Here is a 16905-nt window from a genome sequence, read left to right as displayed (position 1 = left end):
GTATTACCCATTCATATTCATACGTATACAGAAACAGGTTTGCTACCTTCCATTACTGTTGAGTAGCTATTACTTAATTTTCTTGAACATCCAAAAAAGACTTAAGAGTCAAGGAAAATCTGGATTCAGAAATCCCAAACTACTTTGTTTCATTTTGCATGACAGCTGTAATCTAAACTGGGGGGAGAACTGAAATATAAATCAAGAGGGATAGGGCACACAGGAGTCAGGAAGAGGGGTTTCCATATGATATCCATTCCTTTTATTATTTTGTGGAAAGCAGATTGATCAATCACTAAAGAAATCACATCTCTTCAAACTCCTTGCACTCTCCTTCAAACACAAAATTCGCAGACTGTCCTGTTTGAAACAGAACATTTCTCTGCATGCTTCAGGCAATACTGCTGAAACAGGAAACCTACACAACACTGGAAAAAGATAAAGCATGGAGAGATCAAAGGGGGTAGCTGTGCAGTGCCAGAACCTACATCATGAAGATCAGGGCCAGGCTGGCAAAAAAAAAAAAAAAAAAAAAAAGCGGGGGTAGGAATAAACCTTTTGAGTTTGCAGAAGGAAGCCTGCCTTCCTCTGGGCATCTTTGCTGGAGGAGTGTCCTTCTGCTGTGGAGAAACAGATGTTCCAAAGCACATCCAGATGTGCACGAATACTCATGATGCATTTCTCATTCCCCTCAAAACATGCTCTTGGTTTATTCCTGATTAAGACCTGCCTGTTTTCCCTGACAACCTGCAAGGCTGTTCCATTTCTTACAAGTGCATTTCTTTTTGGATACCTCACTAACTACAAGACTTCTGTCTTGAGCAATAATCCCCGTTATTCCTTGAGGTCCAGTGGTGGTGTTCCTCTACCTAAAGACGCAGGAGAAGTGGAAGCTAGTGAAACAGTACTTTGACTCTTGAAGCTGCTGTCAGCCATCTTCAGCACACATAGCCGAACTGGTTGGAGGATGGAAGGAAAGGAACAGAGGACTGCCTGGGAAGTCAGAACTAATCTACACAAGGACAACGAAGAGTCCTGGGCAACCTGATCTAGTGGGTGGACATTGCACCTTCTCGGTTCATTCTTCTGATGATTCAGCTGCTATCACTTATCCAATACTCTTCTGATATAGTACCAATCTTCTCCTTAACAGTCACTACTGAATCCAATAGAATTACCAAAAAAGTCACCCAAAGTCACCTATTTTGAATGCAGGACTGGAAAAATCTTAAGAGATTAGCTGTGTGCATTTTAGATCAACACTGGCTGCCACTTTATTTTTCTTCATGCAAGTCACACCGGTGTTTTTAGCTGGCTATCAGCATTGTCCCAGGGTTTGCAAAAACACAATAAACAACTGTCTGCTAAACAACCTCTGAACTGCCTGGCAACTTTAGAAAAGCATGTTAAGCATGTTCACAGTATCCTGGATCTTCACTCCCTGAAACTTAATGGTCTGCCAATACATATTACTGTCCTTCCCAGAGTAACGTCGCTCAGGTATTTGGAATCCTTCTATCAATGTATTGACTGCACACCACAAAAAACATTTACCCATTCGGGGTTTTATTCTGAGAGATGTATTTTCTTATATGACAATTTAATTCATTTTCTTTCATTTTTAAATAATCTTATTCCTTGCAATGAAATTTACCTCATGGTCCAGGCAGCGTGACACTGTACATTTCCATGTTGGTTGTCATCTTTTAAATTCAGAGAGTAGAAAAGAAAAAGAAAATACACAAAGGGAGCTGAAGTTAGTCAACCGATTCCTCCTCCTACACTCCTGAAGTCCTCAGGCTCCAATGAGATCAAATCACAGCGTTAATACAAATCTAGTCTGTCAGTTCCGGCAGACATGCACTGCTACTAGCATAAAAGAAAAGCACAGCAAGAATATTTGAACCTAAGAATTGATCTTAGGTTCAAATTAAAAGTCCTGCTAAACATAAAGGGACAAGAAAATCACTACAGATGAAGATGTAAGATTGAGAATAGCTAGAAAAACATTTATACCTCTAAAGGAAAGTTATTCCTCTCTAAAGTTTCCAGTCAGACTACCCAAAGTGAGTTACTTTTTCTACTTAGGATATTTTTTACTTATAACAGTATTACCAATTCTGGAAAAAATAATTTCCAGAAAATAAATAAATTCAATATATAAAATACATTCATTAATTTGTTCTTCCCAGAACACTGACATTGCCAAAAATACAAACGTTCCGAAGACTGTAAGTGTTAAAGTGAAGATCCTGCTCCAAAAAGCATGGATCCTCTGAATGCATTAAAGAAAGGTAAGGTCACCCAAACCACCACAACAAGCCACTGAGTCTCCAGCCTACAAACTTTGGCTATAAATAGACAGATTTTGCTTTAGGGATTATTCATAAGTGGGCTTCCAAAAAAAAAAATAAATAGAGTTGAGACTGCAGGAGATCATTAGCTTACAGAATGTAGAGAGATTTTTACTAAGTCTGCTAGAACTAAGTAGACTAAGGGCTGCTTAGAAACGCATTCACTTCACTGTGTTTGGAACAAGCCTTGCTTTATTTTCATTCTTAATGCTAGCTCTGTATTTAAATGCCTTTGCTGTCTTGATGTGTGATACATGAGACACTAAAAATAGCCTGTCTGTTTCACAATTTCAATTGTGTCTACCTTTGAAAAGCTCCATTAATGATGAAAAAATTATTATGAAGTAAACTTATGTAGATATGCCCTAAAATATTGAGAGACTGAGACTGCAGACACAGAAATCTCCATTATGTATATCCTACGTATGTAAATCTGCTTTATGCACCTCACATTTAGGAAAAAAAGAGCCTTATTTTTTCCCTTCCAGTGTAGTTTGAAATGCTTAAAAGTCCGCATCTTTTACTACTGCTTTTTCTTTCGTGTGTCTGACTGATAAGGCCTGGAAACCCTCCAAAATTTAAGAAATCTTATCTGCATGTTCTCCAGTTTGTTTTTTTTTTTTTTTTTTTTTTTTTTTTTTTTTTTTTTTTTTGCATGCTGTAGATACCTTTCTAATCCAATTCAGATGTTGTTTGTATTTTGGAGGGCCTCTTGCAGCCAGCAAGACAAAACAAAACAGTGGGATTCTGTTCCTGCAAGATAGAGGTGTCCTCTCAGGACAAAAGTAAAAGCACACAACATTGCATTTGCAAGGCAGAGCTGATCATTTCATGGCAGGGAAAAAGCAGCCTATTCAAGGGCCCGGAGATTTTAAATGTCTGTAAAACACAAAGAATACGGGAAGTGGCTAGAGCCAGCTCTAGTGCAGGCACAGGCAGATTCCACAAAGATATTCAGAACTGCAACTTAACTGGCTAACTCCCATGGAGACTTCTTAAATGCACATCAATCACTGACTGGGAAACAGTTCGGGGTATTTCAGTCTCCTTCAGCAAAGGCTGGCCGAGTTTCTTTAGGGGTCTTATGATATTGCCCACCAGTAGTACAGTATCAGCCAAATGCACCTCTAAAAAGGCTAAAGATTAATTACTCCATCACTCTAATTACTAATTACTCTATTTGTGCCACTTTTCGTCCACCCTGCCTTGCTGGACACATTTGTACATGATGATGACATCTAGACTGTTGAATCTATTTGTCACCAAACATCTGATTGCTGAGCACTTTTCAAAACTGTGCAGGAAGACATGAGCTACGTGCTTACACATGTGGGCAGCAAGGCAAGAATCGTTATCTTGGTTTTGTGTTCACTTCTATTTTCTGACTTCATGTATGTGCTTCATGTATGTGATTCATTAAGGTTCTGTAAAACCACAAGGGCCTAGGGAAGTTGATTTGTAAGATATATGCGGTGTACTTACTACCATGTAGGCAGAGAGATACCGAACACTTCCCTTTCTGTGCAAGGAAATCAATTAAATCCATGCAGGAAGAAAATAATAATTAAAAAAAAAGAATTAAATTGTGTGCCTTGTCACTTTCCAGTGACATTCATTTCAAATTCATGCAATTCACAAATCAGAAGATGAGTGCAGTTCCTCAGTGCCACAGCCGTAGCTGTCAGACCCCATCAGGAAGCCTCAAGCTGCTCTTTGACTCCAGGATCACCAGCCACAATGCAGAGCTTGGCAGCAGCAGTTAGCTGGCCGCTGTCAGTGATGGATGAGACAACAGAATGCAGTTTGCTCTTTCACAGCTACATCAATACTGTCCTGTCCTGCTGACAGGCAAGACGAACCTGGTTTTGACAGCGAGCCAAGCAGATACGAACCCAAAGACACAAAGGAAGCAGATATGAGGAGTAACGAGGAGCCATCCTCACCGAGTCACTTTTCTGGCCATAACCACATTTTAGCAGATGTCCAGATGAATATTACCAGTGATACATCCATTACGGGCCTGAAAATCCACTCCGTCTACTGCCTGCAGTTCTTCCTCAGCCAGAAAAACATACGGTGCACAGGAATAGGCCAACTGCTAGGAAACGTGGGCAACTCCCATGCTGTTCACAAACATTAATGTCCAAACCCAAGCACATTCTCCATTACAAAAACAGAGGCAAAATTCCAAATGCAAAAAGCAGTTATCGTGGCTGGAGACAACCAACAATCCCTGACGGCACTACCATTTGGAAAAATAATCTGTGTTTAGCTCCATCTGCAGCTACTGTTTTGTTACAAGATATGCTGCTCTCCCAAACAATTTCACCAAGCAATATTTTTTAAAAATCTGGCGAGAGCAGGATATCCAGCCTGAAGTGGCCATGGTCTGATAGGAAAGATTGGGGAGGAGCTGATTAAAAAGTACAATATACAATCAAGACATCAACACTTGCTCCCAAACAGCTTTAAAACATTTTCAAAGCGTACAGAAGCAGCAATAAACAGCTCATATTTCTGTCCTTTCAGTGGACATGCTACAAAGGGTGATCTGGGCGAGCCAGTGCTGAATGCATGTTCTTGGCAAGGCTCGCCAGCTCGGGCACTTCTTTATTATCGCGCTGCTCCTCCTGACGCAGCCTCTCCGGGCAACTTTTGGAGGACGCTCAGACCCCTGGGGTGATCCACTCTTTCTTTCTCTGCAGAGCATTCAGTAAAGGCAGCTCCAAACCCAACACTGGCCTTTTGCATTTTGCGTTTACCACTCGTCCCGCTTTAAAATCTGAAGGCGAATCCCAATACCTATTGCCTTTTACATTTTTTTTGCACAATGTATCCGGAACTTTGAGAGGGCTGTCAGAGACTCCCCACTCTCCTATTGCCTCTTTCAATGTCATCTCAGTGCAGGGCTTAGGCTTGCACTATGGATTCCCCCTCTATGGATTCAGTAACCTTCACTTCAGCAAAACCCTGTAAATTAGCACTAGTACTACACACACAGCAGCTTTGTTTTACCCTTACACTTAGCTAAAGAGAGAAGGGAGAAGACCATCAGTGGAGGAAAAAGGAACAGAAGCATTGCTCATCTGCAGCTCTGGCATGCCCTCATTGCTGGGAAGAAGCTAGCACTGTCCCTCCTCACTCCTGCTAGGTGAGCAATGCATGGCAGAGCAATGCCAGGCTACAATAACAGCCCAGTAATGCTGGTGCATAATAATTTTGTGATCGCTTATATTTGCTACTGGGATATGCCGTGAATCTGGCATTCCCTTCCAGCTTTACTCCCCATTCTCAATTCCAAAATGTCTGCAAATACACAAGCTTTCCTCAAGCTGCAGAGAGGAAAGAGATCACAACAGAGTCACCAATTCTGTCTTTCACATCAGTACTTCTGAGGCAACTTCAGCAGCCCTTCTTTTTAAATCAAATCCTCCTCCTACAGCAGATAATCAGATGTATTAATCTATCTCAGTGAAAATGCGTGCTAGTCAACGTGCCCATTCCCTGCCCACTGTGTACCTACTGAGTGCAGCACACAGCAGAATGGCTGATGCCCAGAAACTGTATTATACACTGGTGATGGATATAGCAAAAACTGAGCACTAATTTAATTTTCAGTTGCGTAATCTTCACGCTGATTTAAAAGTTCAAGAAGTCATCACTGGAATACCACAGCGAGCAAAACAAATGTGGGAGCCATTGCAGATACATCTCCAAGATGGTCTTTCATGCAGTCATTTTCTCTGACTACAGTTTCTCTTGAACGGGATGAGCTAATGAACTACTCGCTAGTCTGTCTTGGGTTAGCTCACATCTATTTAAACCAGCTCGAAGCTCTGCACCTTTGATGTGAGTTAATTAAACTCACATGGGTTTCCCCAGACTGGCTTCTGCAGCTTTGGAAGAGAAAGGAGCCAAATTAGGCCCATCTGTCCAAATGGAAGGGAGTCCCCTCCTGCCACATAGCACACTCCATCACCCAGCACAGGAGCTGCCTTCCAAGAGCCCCAGTGCCAGGAAAGGCGGACGTCACGGCTGCCAGCAGCCACCCAGCATACCAGGTACATGGAGGCTTTCAGATCCACGCTTCTCTGCCATCAGCTGCTATTCACAGAAGGCTCAAGGGTCTGTCTACAGAGGGATTTTCTGCAATCATCTTTTCTTTAACACTTAGCCTTAAGTAATCCACGTCATCAGGTGCAGCTGCTAGAGAATGGGAGCAAACCATTCCTTGCTGCTAGTCAGTGCTGAGATCCAGGGAAACCAAGACAGAACACACCACTACACATCTTCAGCTCCCACATTTCACTTAAAGGGTTTGAACTCGCTGAGGAGCTGCAGAACTGTTACCAGATACCATACTGGCTCTACCACAGCACTGTGAGGTTATTACCCTTACCTTGCTTTCCCGTACAAACAAGATGGGATATGATATTTACAGCTTGAGATTTCTAAATAAGAAGTACTATACTAAGTGACAGCAAACAATCTGGTTTTTATAAGTATTATTTCACACCAGAAACTCCACAGAGTTTCAAAGCAAAACTGCTAGGAACAACTACAGTCAGCAGGTTCACAATTTACAAGCTCTGCAATAACCAGGAACTTTTGTTATGAGTTTCTGTGTGATACCAAAGAATTACCACTGCAGCAAAACAATGACCAAATATAAAATAAAGAAGAATTCCTTCAGTAACCTGTTTTCTGTCAGACAAGATTTGTAGGAAATATCTACAAAACTGTAAGTAAAACGTGCGATACAGTTTGGAAACAAACTTAACATAGAAGACCTAACTAAGCATGCCCAGAAGCTTTCTTCTCTGACACAGATTATGAATGTTATGCAAAAATGATGAAAAGGTTTAAAATGAAAAAAACAATCAGTAATACAGATGTACAAAACAAACATGCATATATACACTAAGCAGTGATAAACACTTACTAACTTTACAGAACTGTAAGGAAATGGAAACCATCCAACAAGCAAAAATGTTTTTGTGTTAGGCTTCCTGAAAAGGTTCCTCCCCAAACCTAACAAAAATGAGTTACAGAGATGACCTGCATATACTTTAGTTTCAATGAAAGTGGGACTCCCCGAGGAGTCTGCACCACTGAATGGGTAAATTCCTGGCAGCTTGGGCTTTAAGGGTCACGTAATGGTTAGTGTGCTGTACTTGGAAGGCCACTTGTAAGCAGAGAACTGCATGATCTATGGGCCTGTCCCATTAAATACCTGCAGAGGAAATAGATGGCACCATTGTCCTGGCTGTGGATTTGAGTTACAGTCAATACACTTGAGGGCACAGCTGCCATTCAGAGTGACCTCACAGAAATCTCATGAAATTCAACATGGACAAATACAAAGTCCTGCTCCTAAGAAGGAGTAAGCCACCAACACAGGCTGGGGACTGACAGGCTGGGTCAGCCTGCTCTGCAGAAAAGGCCTGGGGAGTTCTGGGGTCATGAGCACACCTCCAGTTGTGCAGCCCTCAGTGCTAGCAAGATGTCGATGAATTGTCAAATGAATTGAAAGAGACCAGAGGAGGGCCACCAAGTGCTCACAGCTTTGGGCCTCTGCCCCGCAAAATCATGCCAAGAGGGCTGGGAAATTCAGCTTGGAAAAAAAAACACAGACACGCACAGCTACCTAATGGTAGCTGTGGGGAGGTTATCAAAAACATGGAGCTCCGTTCTTTGCAGTGGTGTGTAGCACAAGAATGAAAGAAACAGGCCAAAAATATTATATGGGAGGGTCTGTAATAGATTATCAGGGAGGAATATTTACTCTAAAGACAGTGAAGCAGAGGAACAGGTTGCCCAGACAGGCTGTGCCGTCTCCATCGTTGATGGAGTCTCAAGACCCAAGCAGATAAAGCCCTGAGCAACCTGTTTTGAATTCAGTGTCAACCCTGCTTTGAGCAGAAGGTTGGATTAAAGACCTCCTAATGCCCCTTCCAGCCTGAATGACTGCGACTCAATGTCCCCCTACAGGTTCTGTGACGTGCATTAATGGAAAAGGGTTCACAAAATTGGTGACTGCTTACATTTGGGAGCATGAAATCAATATTTGCACCTCAGAGTTTTAAGAAGCTGTACTTTCCCAGTTCGTACAGTGCAACAAACAGTTGTACAGTTAAAATACAGCACTCAATTTCATTATGCTTACACCAGGAGCACACTGACTAAGAAATGCAGTCTCCAGGCTTAATAAATCACAACAAATATCTAAAAAAATAATAATTAAGCAGTTAATTTCCAAGTGTTTAATTGAGTTGGCCCAATTGTTTATTTGCATGAACGCAATCACATCTGGTTACTTCTCTTGGTAGGGAAGTAACTTTCAAATTATCAGGATGAAACACTGATGATTCTCCTGGGTCACAAACAGCAATCACTTGTCAAAAAAGCCATGAACTTCTCTACGTACCACATCAAGGTCTTGTGAAACCCTCCGCTTGCGCAGCTCTTCCATCCTCTCGCACACATCCGTGAAGCAGGTGTTGTAGTAGTCTGCATACTGCTGTGCAAGGTCATCAATGTTTCCCAGTGATCCATCCTACAGTGGAGACAAGGGGGAAAAAGAGAGGCTAATCAGTCTTAAAATTCTAATTTAAAAGTAACAGCATGAGCGTGAGGGAGAGCCCGTCCCTGCAGGGCAGGCAGCACACAACTCGTGGCTCCTCAGGGACAAGTGAGTCGGTCCTTGCTGCTCCCTGCACTGACAGAAACAGCAGGGACAGCGACGCCGAGCAGTGGTGTCCCCAGGCACAATCTGCCTTGATTCCCTCCTGCCCACATGCATTCATATTCCAAGTGGCTCTCCCGAGCAGCTGCCCACTCGCCCCATACCCAGTCATTACATGTGTTTCACCGACCTTATTTACTGGGAGTAGCCCTGCTTTCCTTGACAATGACTAACAGCACTTTGAAACGCTAAAACCTCTTGCTTATGAGCACCATCAGTCAGACTGCAAACAATTTCAGCCAAATGAGTTTAACAGGCGAGTTTATACCACCCACAAAGACACTCTGCCAGTTGTTCTTTTAAGGTACTCTGGGGGCGGAAACAGGCTTTGCTCGGTCCCAAACGTCTGTTCTGCTAGGCAAGGTTGCTACCCCATTAATAAAGTGGCTACAGCCAGGAACCTGATCGTAATCATCTGGTAATTACAGCCAGAATTCATACTTCTTGAATGATGGCTAAATAAGGGGGGAAAGAAAGGCTGGTTATTTTAAGTGGCATTAGAAATCTTTCTGAACTTTGTGTATCTGTGTCAGAGAGGGCAGGGAGAGGGGGTGGACAAGGTGGATTACCAATGGGCACACACTTACGTGGGGCCAAAAGATCAAATGGAGACACTTTCTCTTTTTGTCTAAATTATGTAAGTGCATATATGTTATTGTATACATATTATCTACCTTTTGAAGAATGCCTACACAAAGTATGGCTGCTGAGAGCAGAACAGGGATACACCTCGGTGTTATTTCATTGTTGCTATCTGTTAATAGATGTAACACATAAAGTTGTCTTGAATATTAAGAAAAAAATAAGCAACCAAGAAGACATTTAAAAAGAATTATGCTAATAGTACACCTAAGTTGCAATGCAAAGTGTTAACATATGAGCTAGAAGGAAATCTTTTAATTAGAAAGCTCATCTTATTGAAGCTATTGCTATTTGAAAATAAATAGCCCTGTTTTCTGGGTCTGACTGTGCCGAAGAGGCAGCCCTGCTCTAATGAAGTATCACTTCCAGTTTGGAAAAAACTCTCCCATTAAGTCAGAGTGGAAGCCTATTAAACCTGAGATTCTGTGAAACACACTTTCTGCTTTCTTAAAGTACATTTCCACATGCTCAACAGGTACCTAAAACTCCCCAGAAAGCTTTGTAGAGACCTCATGTTCCCAAAATGCGGAAGGGTGTTCAGTTCCTTTAAACTACCGTGTACAGTAGGGATGGAAAGCAACTTGTTGGAGCAAAATAAGTACATAAAAATATATATATACATACACACTCTCCTCTGTAACTATATAATTTTATTTTTAACTGTATTTCCTACCTCTCAACCTGCCAAAGATCTCAAACGGGAAATGTTTCGAGCATTACAAGACCAAGTTCCTTAGTGTGAAGACACTACTGTGAACTTCAGACTTCACAGAGCTTCAGACAAAGTCTTCCATACCGCAAAGTGAGCATGCAGGTTACAGGGACAAAACACCAGCATCTTTGAGAGCTCGACAGCGCTGCCCTGCCTTGTCCCTGCTCAGCAGCCACGTGTCCTCTCCTGCTGCTCCCTCATCACAAGTCCTTGCTTCCCAGTCAGCTGGGCAAGAAAGCTGGACTCTCCACCTGTGCCACAAGCCCCGCACATCTGCCCGTGCAGCTGGGCGTTCTCCCAGTGGTTGTCACAGACTTGGCTGAGCAGTGCTTGCTGATGCCCCACACACAGAGCTGCCTTCACAAGGTTTGCACGCTCGGCAGGGATCACCAGCTCTGCTGCACCAGGGAGGAAAACAAAGACAGAAAAAGCAGCCCATGAACGTAACCTTCATTTGGTCGCTGTTGCGGGCGGTATGGAAACCCGCATGGGTTTCAAAGAGATGAAATGAAATCTAATTCCCAGCCATTCTCTTGTGACAAACATTTTTCTGTAAGGGTTACAAAAAATTCCCACTTCCCAGCATCTTCCCCAGCTGGACAGAGGCTGCTTATTGCTTAATAAGCTTTGCCAGTTAAGACTATAGGAGCTGGAAATGGTAATAATAGTAGGATAAGACTGGAAACCATCATTTCATTAGAACAATATGAAAGCTGCTTCATTACTTTGTCAGCCTGTCTCCTTCCTGAACTCCGGAGACCTTTAAATTTCACGTGGTAAGCTTGCTGGGGAATAGGTGTAACTTGTGTAAGTAAAAGTTATACAACAGAGCAATTATGGATTTTATAGGTTACCGTCATGACTCTGAAATTGAGTAATACACTCCAAACCCAAACATACCACGTTCAGCTAAAAGCTGAGCCAGCTCTACTGTGAGCAGGGCTGACACCAGACAAGACAGAGGCCTGCCATGCACAGCGGAGCAAACAAAGCTTTGCAAATACTCATTTTTCACTGCTTTTGGTGAGGGAAGAGTGGTGCTTTTCTTCAAAGGAGGTCTCCACAGGTCCAAAGGTTTGTGACTGTCCCTAGAGTAAAACAAGCTCAACGTCGGCACCCAAATTAAAGCCTGTAGGGGTGGGGTGGCCTTCCTGCAACCAAGCATGTAATGGCAAACAGCAGCCTCTGGACAAGGGACAAAGGCCACCAGCCCCAGAAAGCCCAGAGAAGCCATCAGCCTGCCTGGCAGGCAGGATTTCAATGAGTCAACGCACAGGACTCAACTTAGAGGCTATGCTTCAAATGGAGCTCGTGCCAGCCCTCCAAGGAAGACAAGTCCTGTGTGAAAGGAAGCTTAACACCCAGAATGCATGAAGGGACATAAAGATCACAAGGTCTCGAGGACAAGAATTGATTCCTGAAGACGACAATCACTGCAACTCTTACATTTCTGCTGGGTTGCCAGACGGAGGGCAGTTTACTTGTGGGGGCATCCAGAAAGGAAAAATAGATCCTCAAGTCAGCCCAAGTAAATACAGCAAATATTTAACACCCAGCAGCACCTACATGTTACATACATGAAAATAATGTTATAACTTGACAGATGACTATGTATCTGATTTTCATTATCTCAAATTTTCTCCCACAGGGTGTACATTAAATGCATGTGATTATCTCCATCATCCACCCCTAATCTTTAAGTTTGTATGCAAACTTTAACACCCAACTTGAGAACTCATTCATCTCCCTTACAAGGCAGTGGACTTGTCTAAAGCATTTTTAAAAGCTCCCCAACATAATACCATAGAACAATATAAGCATTCATAACCAATGATAATTTAGTAGGATTTCAATCAGATACATAAGGAATAAAAGCCAATATTAATTTTGGTAACTTCCTTTGACTTTCTTGCCTTCATACACAAGCCAAAATCTAGAGGATTTTTAAAATAATAGAAATAACACTCAAAACTCATTTAAAGTAAGCCTTCAGTTACGTGCCACTACATCCCATTTTGACATGGATGGACCCATATTTGAAACAGCTCATGAGATCCTCATGAAAAAAAGGCACAGCTTTCAGATTTATTCTTACTGACATATATGTAATTATCATATAAACCCACTGATCACCTCTGGAGGAAAAAAAATCATAAGCAACCCAAATATTCATTAAAATTCCGGAAATACTTTAATTTATTCATAAAAAGTTAACAACATATTTTTCCTAGAATTCTGCTACTGCCTGAGAGCTTTTCAGAAATAGTCTGATAGGCAGAAAAGCAAACAACCCACTGATTTTGAATGGGCAAACCTAAAATGAAAAATTTATAAAATACTTTAATGAAAGCAGAAGCTAGCTCAGATCCCTATTTTTGGTTGCCAAATAACGTTCCTGAATTTCCATCTTATAATGTATGCATACAACATTTTTTGGCATCATAAAACAGGGAGTAAATGATGAATTACCCCGGAATTCCCAGGGAATTAGTTCTGATATGCATGTGAATACCAAAGGAATCCACCGAGATTCGTGTTAATGGAGCGACTACAAAGGGGAGCTGGAACGATTTGACACTTATTATAAAGTTAGGATTTATCGGTCACTGCTCATCAGTTGCTTTAACGCCCTGGCAGAATCCTTTGTATTTGACATCTAAAAGTATAAAGGAGAAAAATGTTTCGCCAGAGAGTTCTGCTGGCAATAAAATTAAGCAAAAATAATTAGTATTTTAAGAATAATAACGATAAAGGAAAAACAGTACTAGGACTTTGTTACTTTGCTAGTAACAAATACGTTTCACGAACCTGTTTATGGACCAAAGTCCTTGGCACTGGCACAACATACATTCTTTCTGCACAGATTTTCACACAGAATAGTCTTAGAAAAAGCTTAAAAAAAAAAAAACACAGCTATTTGAATTTGTACTTCACTACCTCAGGCTCTGACACAGTATTATTACAAAGCTGCATATTCCAGCATATCCCCCTATTCTATCAGCTGTGAATGTCAGGAAAGAGGCTTGATTATCAAATACACATGCTTGCTCTTCAAAGCAGGGAGTTAAATTCATGCAGCTGAGCAAATCTCCAAAACGTAACAAAGATCCAAATGCTATGAGGCCCTTTGGTCAGCAAGACCAACTCTGGCCACTGCACAGGCATGATCTGCGAGGCCAGGAACAGGTCAGAAACCTTGAGGAAAAAATCCAACTTATTAAATGTCTAAACGTACGTGGAGAGGGCACAGATGAAGATGCTCTTTTAAAAGGCTTTGCAACCATGCCCTGGCCAAGGCATGACTTTGACCTTCACAGCCCCAGCTGAGAAAAACCCATTTCCGTGCCTGAGACACAGGACTACTGTGTGGAGAGTGACTGTAAACACGAGCAGCTTATTTCTGGCACTTGGATCTTAACAGGGACGCCTACCAAAAATTTGTGGAAGACGATCATGCATTTCAATAATACCTTTGGTTTGGATAGCTGTGAGGAGCGCAGAAATGAAAGCCAGAACGTGGGCCAGAGCAAACAGGCTTGTTTGGGGAGGAGAGGATAGGGGGAGAGGGAAGAAGGACCAGAAAAAGAAAAGCAGTGAAATGAGAACATATGTGGAAAGGAAACATATTTGTGCCTAACAAACACACTGTTTTCAACAGGACTTCATCTACACAGCACACATCCAACGAGATCTTTTGATACAGCAAGAACCAGACTACCTGGACAGCATGGGATGCTCAGGTTTCCCTGGGACAACTTTGAACAAGACACCAGCCTGTTGTAGATGTTTTCCCCAAAGTGGGCTCACAGAAGTTGAGAAGTGTGTGCGTGCTGCCCTATGCAGCCCCAGCCTGGCAGAGCCTCTCCTGCACCACAAGGTGTACCGACACACGACTTCAGGCCACTCACGTGTGATACGAAACTGTATTCCACATTCCTCCACCATTCTTGTTGAGGAGGCAGATTTAAATCAGATCATCAGATCCACACCTTCCCAAAACAGAGCAGTTAGATCTGTGTCCACCTCTCTGGCTAGGGCTTGTGTCTGTGTTTGATACAGCAATTTGGACTCACATGATGAGGACAGGCATCCACATGTGTGTGTTACCCATTTCTGATCCTCTTACCCATCCCTTGCTAGCAGCATATTTCTGCCAGGAACAAGACTGATGTTTCACATGCTGGCTTAGCTTCAAACCAGCTGCCATTAAAAATAAACTCAACAAGCTGCTAGAGAAATGTCTCCTTCTCTTCCTAGGGCTCAGAAAGGACAATCTTCCATTCAGCAGAAGAAACAATTCCACCATCCATAAAGCGACAGGTTCAAAGTCTATCTTGACAGTCAGCAGGGTCAAAAATGTGAATGAGACAGAAGCATGAGGCCAGGGAGCCCTGCACTCGCCTTGATATTCAAGGGCAAGGCATAAAACACTCAATGTAGAAGTCATGACATTTTTATATTGAGAAGAGCTATTTCAGATGATGTTGAAGGGTTGTCATGGTTCCCTTGACCCCTCTATAGCTGGACACTGCGAGAACAAAGAGAACATTGAATGCAAGACTTTCTATTAATTTTTATGGCATCTGAGCCTTGAGTCATTAAGCTATGTGGCTGTACAGATGGTTACAAAAATAGATCTAATAAAACGTGTCAAGCTCTCGGCAGCACATTTAAAACATTTCTAGACCCATTACGATAAATAGAATGCACAATGGTACTGCTTGATGTAAAAGATTTTGTAGCCATTATTTGAAATCAGTGGTAGAGCCCACTGAATTCAGAGTAAAGTCCCACTAAATCCAGAAACTTTATACTGAATCACACAGCTGTGTAACCTTTTTCTATTATATACGATACCTTCTCATGTCATCACATCAAGAGAAACTCTTCCCCTTCGCAAAGCTCTGCAAATAAAACACTTCTGCCGCCATCAGCACCCCTTCGCTTTTTATTGAAAAGCCCTAAAACTTTTCAAAATGTAACAAAGCATCTTCGTGCTCCACTTTTTTCCCCTTTGTAAATTAAAACAAATTTGAAAGCACATTATTGGAATCCCTCTCTCTCTGGCATGCAACGAAGGAAGTCCTCTATGTAAAAAAAAATAATAAAAAATTAAAAAAGATATGCTAAAGTTGTATCTATGCAAATGTACATTCCAACATGCTTAAATAGTGGGTATTTATCACAAGCAGAACCAGCTCTTTCACATACTCATTATCTTGACAGACAAGACTATATGCAAATTTCATGCATAAAAAGTTAGTTCAAAGAATCCTTAATGTCCAGTTTCCCTAATAACAGTATATTATCTTCTATCCTCCTTTCCCCAAGGTGATCCCCACTAAGCTCATCAAAATGCAGCTCAAAGCTCCTTGTCTACAGAGATACCTGCCAGGCCACCACTACCCATCCGGCTGGTCATCAGTCAGGCACAGGTTATCATTGCCAGCTTGTAAAGCAGGATAAGTGAACAATTCCTCAAGCCATGCAAGAGCTGTGCCTGACATCACCTCTCATTAGTTTTGTTCCCCTTATGATTACTGCCTCCTCCTTTAGCGCACCGCGTTTGCCAAGACCTTTTTCCTCACGTTGAGTGGAAAAGTGTCCCTCTGCGCACGCAGCTCCAGCAGGCTTCTATCCTAACACTTGGGAGTAGAAACAAATAATAAACAGAAGGGTGCCAAGGATTAAGAAATAAGCATAGATGTGATTAAAGCACCATTAATGAGATGGAGAAGAATTTCTTGGTTCACAACCATGAAGGTTTGCATATGTTAGTGGGTGGTTTCAGGTTTGAGTAGGCTACAGTCTAATGAAATGAGGATGAAAAAAACAAACATCTGAAGTCGATGGTGGAGTAAGTCCTCATCGCAGTGAGCTGGCTATAGTATCAACTATGTATCAACTGCAGTAACGACAGAGGTCTCATTAAAACCCGTATCTTTTCTTTTCATCTAGTAGTAACACAGCATGACAAAAAGCCAATTCTACGGCGGTTAGGTCTCCTATGTAACAGAGGTGTGAGCAACTTGAAATAGTAGATTGGAAAAGAACCACCACCAACAACAAAAACTAAAGGTGTTAGCTTCTTTGTTTCTTCCTATCTCTGGACAACTGTAAGGAAGGAAGGTCAGAGAGTGGGTATTTGGCAACATGCTGAAGTTGTATGGCAGATGCAATGAAAGCGAACTTCGGTCATTTACATCCAAGTTTTATTACAAATGCTGTGATTTCTACTTTGTACCAGCATTTGCTATGAGGCGTTCCCTCATCACTGGATGTATTGGTGAAATTCAATAAAACAATAAAATGTGGTAAGTAAGCCAAGAGGCACCAAAATGTTATTTAATAGTGATCCTGCTGTGGGGAATTCTGGTTTCATTTTCTACTTCAACTGTGGGGAAGAAATAAAGGGCAGAAACTGCTATAAAAGAAGGGTTTAACTGTGAATG

The 16905-nt window shown here is 41.9% G+C and overlaps 1 protein-coding gene across 7 annotated transcripts in view; it reads right to left on the bottom strand.

Moving 5' to 3' along the window:
- LOC137854064 (SAM and SH3 domain-containing protein 1-like) overlaps nt 1-16905 on the bottom strand; it is a 545195-nt gene that overhangs the window by 90922 nt on the left and 437368 nt on the right. For all 7 annotated transcript variants that reach the window (XM_068677041.1, XM_068677042.1, XM_068677044.1 and 4 more), the window contains exon 2: nt 8782-8910. In XM_068677041.1, coding sequence (XP_068533142.1) covers nt 8782-8910 — 129 coding nt within the window. The remainder of the gene's footprint in view (nt 1-8781; nt 8911-16905) is intronic.

This window comes from Anas acuta, chromosome 3 (assembly GCF_963932015.1).
Source record: "Anas acuta chromosome 3, bAnaAcu1.1, whole genome shotgun sequence".
Taxonomy (NCBI): domain Eukaryota; kingdom Metazoa; phylum Chordata; class Aves; order Anseriformes; family Anatidae; genus Anas; species Anas acuta.
Note: the sequence above shows the minus strand (reverse complement) of the source record. Positions and strands in the feature narration are given on the sequence as shown.